The sequence below is a fragment of the Mastomys coucha genome, unplaced genomic scaffold (assembly GCF_008632895.1).
Source record: "Mastomys coucha isolate ucsf_1 unplaced genomic scaffold, UCSF_Mcou_1 pScaffold8, whole genome shotgun sequence".
Taxonomy (NCBI): domain Eukaryota; kingdom Metazoa; phylum Chordata; class Mammalia; order Rodentia; family Muridae; genus Mastomys; species Mastomys coucha.
Window position 1 is genome coordinate 57,769,291 of NW_022196914.1, and position 10,499 is coordinate 57,779,789.

Sequence of the window (10,499 nt, forward strand, 5' to 3'; positions counted from 1 at the left end):
TATATATATATATATATGCATATATATGCATATATATATACACACATATATATGTCATATATATTTGCCATATATGTACATATATATACATATATATATGTATATATATATATATATATATATTACCATAACTAAAAACTTTAGCTGGTAAGTGGTGGTGAATGCCTTTGATCTGGAGGCAAAGGTGGTTGAATCTCTGAGTTTGAGGCCAGCCTGGTCTACAGAGTGAATTCTAGGGCTACATAGAAACCCTGTCTCAATAGATAAATAAATAAATAATAAAAAGGAGAAGAAAAAGAAAAAAAACTTTAAAAATTAGGACTGGAGAGATGGCTCACCTGTTAAGAGCACTGGCTGCTCTTTCAGAGGATCTGGGTTCAATTCCCAGCACCCTCATAGTGATTCACAACCAATTATGGTTGACCTATGATTGTACACAAATGGAACATAGACACAATCAGTCAAAACATCCAAACACATAAAATAATTTTTGTTGCTATTGTCTTTTGTTTTTCAAGACAAGGTTTCCTGTGTAGCTGTAACTCATGTGTAGATAAGTCTGGCTTTGAATTAAAAAAATCTGCCTGTTTCCCAAGTGCTGGGATCAAAGGCATTTGTCACCACTGCCCAGCTATAAAAAAAATTAAAAACATTTAAAAGGAGCTAGGGGTGTAGCTCAAGTGGCACAGCTTTGGCTAGCATGTGCAAGGCCCTCCTAGTTAGTACTGGGCATGGACTGGGTGTGGGTAAGTATCAGCGAGGAACCACTAATTAGCTTTTAAGATCTGAGGTCTGAGTTAGGTGCTAGCTAGTTAGCCTTCCAGGAACCAAAGAAGTGAAGCTATCCTTTTAAAACAAGAGCTCCAGGTCAGGTGTGGTGGTCCACATCTTTAATCTCACCATTAAGGAGACAGAAGCAGTTGTGAGTTTGAGGTCATCCTGGTCTACTTGACGAGTTTGAAGCCAGCCAGGGCTTCACAATGAGATCTGTCTCAAACAAACAAACAACAACAACAACAACAAAAAACCCACAAACTGGTGTCTACTCTTCAGTTGTTTTTCCAAGGTTGAGGAAGCAGCCATACGTTCAACAGCCAAACTACCCCTGCAGAAAGTCTTGTTTGTGATGAGCCCAGAGCTCTTACTGATAGAAGCCACTGAACCCTGAACACCTTGTGTGAATGCTCACTGCCTGGGGTTCCCTGGATCCTCCTGCATTGCCAGAGACTCCCAACCCTACCTACCGTGCTTGCCAGAGTTACTACTAGAATGCTCAGCCCAATGCATTCAAGGGTTAGCCCATCTTTTACAACCAGCTTGCAAACAATGGCAGGTGCAGTTACTAGCTGCTTCCCACACAGACCACAAATTAGTGGACAAATCCTCCAGGTAACAATTACCAGGACTTATTTTGAGATGGCAAGCCTGTTTTCAAACTACCTCCTAGCTGACTCAAGCCTTTGTCACGTTGTATCCATTAACAAGTAACTCATGCCTGCTCAAGGAAGGCCAAAAGGAAAACGCAGCTTGACAGTCAGCTCGAAAGCAAGCAGGCCGGTTTTCAGAAGTTATTCAGTCCAGTAGTTGGGATACAATCCCAGATATCCCAGTACTACCAGGCACTTTAGTTGTACATTTTCCGCTCTACCTGTGGGCCACAAAGCATTCCAACCTATTAGCAATTCAACTCCAAAGGCTTTTTAGAGCGGGCCTCCAAAATAGGACAACATACTCTTAGTTGTGCAAATTATAAGCAAAGAATTAGCCTTTTTGTGGCAGAGAACTCTGCTGTTTCTGCGGAGGCCTGTCTCTGGGTGTCTTCCACTGAACCTTTGACACCACAGTGCCTAAAAACACCCACCCTTAACTTTGTCGTTCTTGGTCAGCTGTTTGGTGCCCTGAAGGCAAAATCAAGTTATAGCTGTATGCACCAGACACAGAGAAGTGAAAACAGACTATGGGCTAGCACCCAATTACAGCTCCCAGGGGACAGACCCTCCTGCACAGGTCTCGCATTGAGAGGGCAGAGGGTGGCATGTTCAAACTTGTGTGAATGCTCACTGCCAGGGGTTCAACCTATCCCACAAACAATAAGATTAGCACAGCCAGCTGTTCTTGGCAAGGGTGCCTATCTTTGGCCCAGAGAGTGGCCCGGCTTGACAGGACTATAAAACGTTAAGTGCTAAATAAGATAAAGGTTTTTAGGGAACCTATCAGAGAGGAACAAGACAGAGCAACTACTGCCAAGTGTTGAAAAACAAGAAGAAAAGAGGTGTTACCTAAGAGCCACTTGAAAGGTCATTTAGAAAGACTAAGATTTGAATACCTAACATTAGGTACGGATCATAGCTTGGAAGGGGGATGTTTCCCATAAAGCTTCAACTTAAGGTCTCCCCACCACCACCACCCCAGAGCTCAGAGGTGTAGAACTCTTATTGCGCTTACAGAGAACCCGAGTTCGGTTCTCAGCACCCACTTTAGGAGCTCACGCCGAAATTTCATGCTCTCGGCATCTGCAGGTATCTCCACACATGTGGTACACATAAATTCATGTGGGCTCATATACACTTAAAGAAAAAAAATAGACGAGATTAAAGATATCTGAATTGTTGCCACATATGGGCTGAAAGCGACAGTCAACACTGGAGGATACTTAAAATATCCGTATCTAAGGATGCACTCAGAGGCGGTTCACTCTGCAGGATAGGACCTTGTTCCCTCTATCTCTGGAGCGATCTCAACTGCCTATCAAACTGACTCCAGCAGAGTCACGGGTTCTGCTGTTATTCTGAACCCATGCTAAGTAGGGTCCCAGAGCACCTAGGGCGCGAAGGAAGCCTCAATGAGCATCTCAAGCCGTGAGCTTCGGTCTGCAAAGGTTAGGACCTAAGTTAGACTAGCTAGTCCTGTGAGACCCAAAGTTGCCCGGTGATGGGTCTCTGTGCCCTAGGTCCCCTCCCCGCTGGGTGGAGCTGCTCACCGCCGAAACGCTTCCTGCAGCAGCGAGCAGGAGGGGCCCGCGGTGGAATTGGGGCTGTGGTCGATGTGGAAGTTCTCCGCGGAGATGTATAGCAGCCGCGGGAACATCTGCACCGAGCGCGGGAAGGGCCAGAGCGCGGGTTGCAGCCTGGCCGAGGCTACCGGGGCCAGCGCCACCAGCGCCTGCAGCAGCAGCAGCAGCAGCCCGGGGGCGCGACGCGGAGACCACGGCATGACTGCTCCGCGAGTCTGGCTGGGCAGAGTCTTCAGTTCAACCTTCTAGACTGGGTCGCAGGGAAGAAAGCATCGATGCCGGGGTCACCGAGTCAGATGACCGAGCTCCACGCCCGGGCTCCGCCTCCGAGCGAGGATTGGCCCGGAAATTGGGCTGGCTGGGTGCGGAGGCGGTCGCGCTCTAGTCGGGATGCCGTGAGTAGCTCACGCCTGTCGCGCCTGAGGAACCCGTTTGCGCAGCCCCCTGAGAGGCAAGACCTGCCTCTTCCTCCACGCTCCAGGCGGTGTTTTTGCCACTAAGTCTAGATCATGGTGGCCTCTGATTGATAAAACCTCCCGAGTCAGAATTCCCTGGAGTTGACTCTGGAGCTAATGGGAGGTTAAATTTTATGCATGGAAAAACAAAAATAGATAGGGGGAACATTTAAAACTTGAGATAGACGCGATGGACTACGTAAATATTATAGTGATACAAAGAGAATATTTCTGTAGTGGAGATTAATGTCGACGTATAATTTTCCAAAGACCTTTAAAACGATTAGATAGAGCGAATGTGCATCAAAGATGACAGTATGTCTAATCACAGGAGGACTAGTAAGAAGGCAACTTAGTAAATAAATAGATACTAGAAGTTTGCTGGAGAGATGGCTCAGCAGTTAAGAACTCTGTTCTTCCATAGAACCTGGGGTCAATTTCCAGCACCCACTTGGTGGCTCACAACTGCCAGTAATTCCAGTCCTAGGGAATCCTTCACCTTCTGGCCTCTGAGGGCACCAAGCATGCATGTGGTACACAGATGTGCATACAGACAAAACACCCATACACACTGTGGTGGCTGCTCCTGGTCGTCAACTTGACTATATCTGGAATGAGCTACAATCCAGAATTGGAGGGCACACCTGTGATCCAGTTCTTGAGGCTGGAGGACACAGTTTCTGAGCTGGATCTTGACACAGAGTTCTTGAGGCATAGTGGCCATGAAAAGCTTAAACCCAGGCTAGGTAGTACACACCTTTAATCCCAGGAGACTAAGGCAAGGAGATCTCTGAGTTCAAGGTCAGCCTGGGACAAAGCAAGTCCCAGATCCAGGCCTGGTGGTGCACACCTTAATCTGGGTCACACCTTCTGCTGGAGGCCTACATAAGGACATTGAAAGAAGGAAGATTCATTCTTTGCCTGCTTGCCCTCACTTGCCAGCACATCTGTTAGAATCTACTCCTACAGAAGACCAGCTGAAACAACTAGCTTTGTGGGACTGAGCAACTACTAGATTCTTGGACTTCTCATGCGCAGCTGATCATTGTTGGGGTAGTTGGACTACAAACTGTAAGTCATTACAATAAATTCCCTTAATATAGAGAGATGTTCCATAAGTTCTGCAACTCTAGAGAACTCACAAGAAAAAAAAATATTTTTTTTAAAAAGAAGACTGCTAAGTAGTTCAAAATTGGGTTGTATCCTACAAGAGCACTGCAATATGAACCTGAGTTCCCAGTATAACTACCCCTAGATAAGAAAAACAGAAGAAAGAATAGTCCACTTATAATAAATTCCTGAGAGCAACTTATGCAGTACTTTGTGACAGGCCTCTGTATGAACTACCTGGAGATGAGCACATCTAGACACAAACGCTATCATCAGACTCCTGTCTCTTCCCCTTTCTTAGAACGACCAATCAGGTTTCCTCTTTTTAGCTTCATTTTCTACACATTACATCATCCCAGGAGCCCCAGGGCTCAGGGCCAGCTCCCTACAAGAAGATGCAAGTCTGTCCTAATAAAATCCCCATCCCAGTCAAGAAGCTCGATTTCACAGCCTCTCTAGGAGAAAGCTAGTGAAGACCCATGAGCAGCACACGTGGAGAGGTGAGCAGGTGCGTGCAGGCTTCTATTTTTGAAAACCTACTCTAATAAGTGTACTTAAAAGCTTTAACCCCCCTTCTATCCTACCACCCACCCTAGGCAGTAGAAAGGAACGGTTGCCAGGCAAAGAAGGATGTAGCCCTGTTTGGAAATAGTTCTTTGGAGCAAATCCAATCTGTGTTGCCAGAATGTCAACAGCTCAGTTCACACAAATCTGCAGCGATAGCTTAATCCACTTGCAAACACCATCCAATAAGACTGCAACGGCGGTTTGATCCAGAAGAAACTGAGAGGCTCTGCCAATTGGTTGGAGTCTGCAAGAAGCTTCTGGAACAACCCCCAGAAAGTTCTTTGGTGCATTTCTCTCTACAAAGTCATCACAAATGATGGTCAGTAAAGGGTGTTGAGAAGAACCCATACCACACGGTGTGTGATTCCCTCTCTGTCGGGTCACATTTATACCCTTTCCAAACACCATGTGCTCTCTCGAGCGCCTGCCCTAGCAAAACATCAAGCAGGTTTTTACTTACACAAGGAAAAAGAGGTGCCAGGCAAACCCAAACCACACAGGCACAGAAAGCAGTTCAAAAAGAGAGTTGCAAAAAAAAAAAAAAAATCTTGTAAAAGTTGTCATGGTGTATGCTGAAAGTCAAGTTCTGCCATGAAAGCAAACCTCAGGATCGTATTACATGTTCCATAAAGAACATACATTAAAGTTGCCGTGTCTACTCGTGGTGTTGAAATTACTATATGCATGAGGATGTTACCTTGCATGTTAGTTATCTATTGTGTAATTCTAAAACAAGGTCATAACAAGGCCATAACTAGACTATCCGTATCACACAGTCTTTGAGAGTCAGGAATTCAAAAACTGCAGCTGAGTGACTCTGTTTAGAACCTATCATAAGGCACAACCACCTAATGCCCTTGCTCCCCTTTCCAAAACTGCATGTGTACAAAGTGTGCCTTTATGTGCTTCATGCATGCCTTTAGTCCCAGGACTTGGGAAGCAGAGCTAGGCAGATCTCTCACTTTGAAGCCAGTCTGCTTTACATAGGGAGTTCTAGACCAGCAGCCAGAGTTACATAGTAAGACCTTTTCTCAAAAAAAAAAAAAAAAAGTTAGCAAATATACAATTGTGTGTTTGTGTGTGTAAGTACAGATAAAGTGAAGTTTTGTTCTCAACTAAAAGTCTATGATTTACAAATAAGTTATTCTGCCTCTCCCCATCCCCCAAATACAATGGTGGAATAGGCAGAGAATGACCAGTAACGGACATTCTACTTCAAGAAGGAAACAGGAAAACCCCAAGCTGTCCGTAGCAGTTCCGAAAGCCCGGCAAACATTGGAGGATCCTTGATTAGGATTCAAATTCTGGGCATATTTTTCTGAAGCTCTCATCTCTGGCCAATTCTGCCTGTCAACTGTTCTAATTTTAATGACAGCTGTACCTGCTTTAGACTGGGTTTCTCAGTTTCCTTTCTATTGGTTGAACTTTGAGCATCCAAGGACTCATTAGATTGTGTGCCTTTTGGTTGAAGCCGTTAGTCTTTAAACACCTTTAAACACCTTTAAAAACTTTATGGAGGAACGGAGCTGGATCTGTCCCAAAAACCTCCTCCTGGAGGACTAGCTAACATAGTACCGGAGGGTGCTAGGCAGCCTGCCAATCAAGGAAAACAAAGTCCTACTCACCTGTGAACCACAACAGTAACCATCTCGTCAAGATACACTGCAAGGTGTAGCAATGACATTAATATCTGAGGGATAAGCGACAGCCATCTAATTGGACTTAAGGCCCACAAGTTCTTGTTTATGGCTTTGATAACACTGACAGCAACCTCCTGTCTCAAATTGCAAACAGCAGAACAACCTAGAGATGGTCGGAGAAGCTCTCGACATGTGTGGGCCCAAGGTGTATTGTCAACACATCATGTAGCATGTTGTCACTATTCCAAACAGAAATTGGCACAAATACAATCACATCCGAGTTGTAACCAGTTATGTTTTTTTCTTTGTTTTGTTTTAGTGTAAATGGTGCTTGTTTACATTTCTTCTTGCTGTAAGGTTGCCCAGTGGGGTGAATTTTGTTAACATTAACATTTATTTCATATCTGGTGTGACACACATGGACATGCTCACAGACCTGCCATCACTGGTGGTACCAGCTTCAGATTTGCCAATACCAACAATCAGGACAGCATGGGTATCCCTAAAAGTATGTGCCTATAATTATATTTTTGATAAAGTCTCCCTCCTGGAACATTACTGATTATCACATAGTATTTGGGAGTCTCAGGTTTCCACAGGGAGGTGTCACCAGGGATACCATGCTCACACCAGAGATCCAGGCATGCTTGAAGGAACTTATCCCATCCCAAACTCCTCAGGATTCTCAGTGGTTCTTTTGTGGCTCCCACCACGTTTCTAGAAGAGACGGCCAACATTAGATGGTGACTTGTGGGAATCCACGTGCTAGTGATAACAATGTTGAGAAGTGTTTTTTTTTTTTTCCCTTCTCCATTTGGCTTTGATTTAGCAATGGTTTTTACGTCTGTGCTCTGATGATAAACCTGTCGCCAAAATCATGACACCCAAGTCTTCCAGGCTACTTTACCCGAGTCTTTCGCTTGTTCATTAAGCATCAGTAGGACTTCCGTTACTTTTGTAGCTGCTGTGACTGAGATGGGTTCTCTTCTTCCCCAGGGTGATACTTTTTTGTTGCTATGAGACAACATCGTGACTGTCCAAGACAACTTTCAGGAGAGCTTATCCTGGACTACGGTTCCGAGGGAGAGTTGATTGAGTATGGTTGAGGAGCGAGATATGGTAGCAAGGGATCAGAGCAGGAGGCTGGGAGATCATATTTCCAAGGACAAACACAAAGCAGAGGGAATGAAAGGGAAGTGGGAGGAGGCTTTGAACTCCTGAAGCAGCACACCTCCCGTGACGTACTTCCTCCGGCAAGGCTGCACCACCCAGGTCTCCTTAAAACACCACCAACTTGGGGTCAAGTATACTTGAGCTTACGAGAGGCATTCCTCATTTGAGCCACCCTACCTCTAGTTTCTCCCTAGAACCTACAGGTTAGTACAGTGTGGTCTTAGGTATTGGCCCGAGGTTTGCTGCTTGCCCTACCATGCCAACCCATCCATCTCTGACAGAAATACAGCTGCTAAGGCAGTCTGTGTAAAATGCAAACGAGGTCCTTTTAGTTCCATGTTTAATGTGCTTCAGTGGATGTTGCCTCCCTGGACCTAGAATAAAACGCAGAATCCTTACTACCCTCCGCAGTGTGGCCCATCTGTGTTCACTGGTCTCTCTACCACATCCCTTCTCTCTTTCTCTAGTTGCTTTGTCCTTGGTGCCCTGGCCTCTTACCTGCATCCACTGAGCTTTTTCTTCCCTCACAGCCTGACCTATAGTGTTACCAAAACAGGGAAGTCAAGAACTAGAGCCCACTAAGAGAAGTAGAGCCCATGGCTGCTCTGTGCTGAGCAGTTGACACGCATGTACTTATGCAGAGTATCTGATCATACTGTGAATCCCCCAGATTGTGTTACTAGCTGGAAAAACCTGTTTAGTTGTACAGCTCAGCCCTTGCACACACCTTGAATCCAAGAGCTTTCTGTCTGTTGTAAACTGGATTAAAGTCAATCATAGGTCAAGAGGGGAAGCCAGTAACCAGTTGGCAGGGAATAAACATAGGAAAAAAACAGGGAGTAAAAGGAATTCAGGAGGGTGGATAGAAAGACTCACAGGAAGTAGAAGGGAGGGACATCCACTTTGAAAAGTTTTTGAGATGGTGTGGAGAAGGAGAGCTTTCTTTTGGGGATGACAGCTGTGGAGGAAGGTCAGCTGGGTGCTTTCTCTGCCTCTCTGAGCCTCTCTCAGGCTTTTATCCCAGCATCTGCCTCCCTAGTCTAGATTGGTAGAATCAAATGGTTGAGATTTTGTTAGAAACCACATATACTTATGAAAACTCCGTTCTTTGCCAAAGTTCCGTCAGGCTTCAGTCTGTCTTCTGGACTTGACCTCAGCTGTGGTCCCCATTCTGCCTGGATCTGCATAGAAATTCTGTCAAATACCAAGAATTCTAGCCAGTCAGATGAGCAGAGATCCCTCATCCTTGATATCAGTTCCTATCCGCCAACTTTGGTTTCTGGTCACCTTGGTCTGCCTTCCGCCAGGTTTTTATTAAGTTGGCTTCTGAAGAGTCCCCCAACACTCAGGCATTTTTCGTCTCCATCTCCCTTCCTGTATCTGGTACCCTAGATATTTTTGTGGTATTCAAAGTCTATACCAGTCTTTTTCTTCTCTGAGTAGTCCCGAATAAAATCTTCCTGTTAGTTTGGCAAATGTCAAAACAGTCATTTTTCTTTAACTCAATCAAAGCAATGTTTGTGATCGGTTGGCCTCAAGGAGGGAAGGACAGAGTGGAATTTGGGGACTTTGTCAAATGCCTAACTCAGACCTGTTAGAATGTGTCAGCATCCAAGGCTTTAGTTACAGAAAACAGAATTTACTATATCTGTTTTAGAAACAAATTCACTGTAGGGACCTGAGTGGCTCATCAAATCCTCACTAAAGCTAAAAACCATTGACTCGGATTATGTCAGCCTGGTTCCAATCTGGACCCACAGAAGGGAAACCCTGTATCCTGTCTCTGTCTTCAGAATTCAAGATTCACGGAATTCCAGGGCCTGAACACCAGAGACCTTAACACCCTAGCAGCAAAGGAGCATGGGAATTGTAGTTCCATGCTTCCGTGCCAATGGGAAAGCGAGGTGAGTGGAGATTGAGTGAACCAACTAATTGAGATATCTAGACAGTAAGGAACTCGGCAGGGAGAGAGCTAGCTTTCTGCCTGTGAGGAAAAGCTGTGTCAAGGCACAGCCATAGAGATCTGGAAATATTTGTGAATTCTGTCTGCAGTTATGAAACCCAATTAGCTCTTTCTGACACAGGTTTGCTAAGCGGGGTCGTCTTTCTCAGGGCAAAGAAAGGGCTTAGAGTTAAAACTACTCTGGCGATTGCCAAGCGTTCCCTCCGTTTTTTTTTTCCCCACCTCACCCCAGACCCTGTGCCCTCAGACCCCAGGCAATGGCCCAACTGGCTCAGCCCAGGGCAGCCCCGTTTTTTAAAAACTAGACACACACACACACAAAAATTCCCACTTTTGTTTCAGCTCCGCAGCGCCCTCTGGTGGAAATCTGCTCTCAGGTTCGCCAACACTCATCTATTTAGAGGCATGTTTCAAAGCCTACCTAGACCGAGATGCTGCAAAATGAAACCTCGCCCCCAACAATGAAGTAAGCAAAACAACAACGAAAACAAGCCTCAAAACATATAATTGAACTTTTAAATCTTCTCAAACGAAAACCTCCTGACTGGGGACAGAGGTCATGTTGGTGACTGATTTTT

The 10,499-nt window shown here is 45.3% G+C and overlaps 1 protein-coding gene across 1 annotated transcript in view; it reads right to left on the reverse strand.

The window, feature by feature from the left end:
- Nucleotides 1-3,248, reverse strand: part of Hexb (hexosaminidase subunit beta) — a 22,514-nt gene extending 19,266 nt beyond the window's left edge. Inside the window, exon 1 of the mRNA XM_031360149.1 lies at nt 2,981-3,248. Within this exon, the coding sequence (XP_031216009.1) occupies nt 2,981-3,213 (233 nt within the window). The 5' untranslated portion in view covers nt 3,214-3,248. The remainder of the gene's footprint in view (nt 1-2,980) is intronic.
- Nucleotides 3,249-10,499: the final 7,251 nt, after the last annotated feature.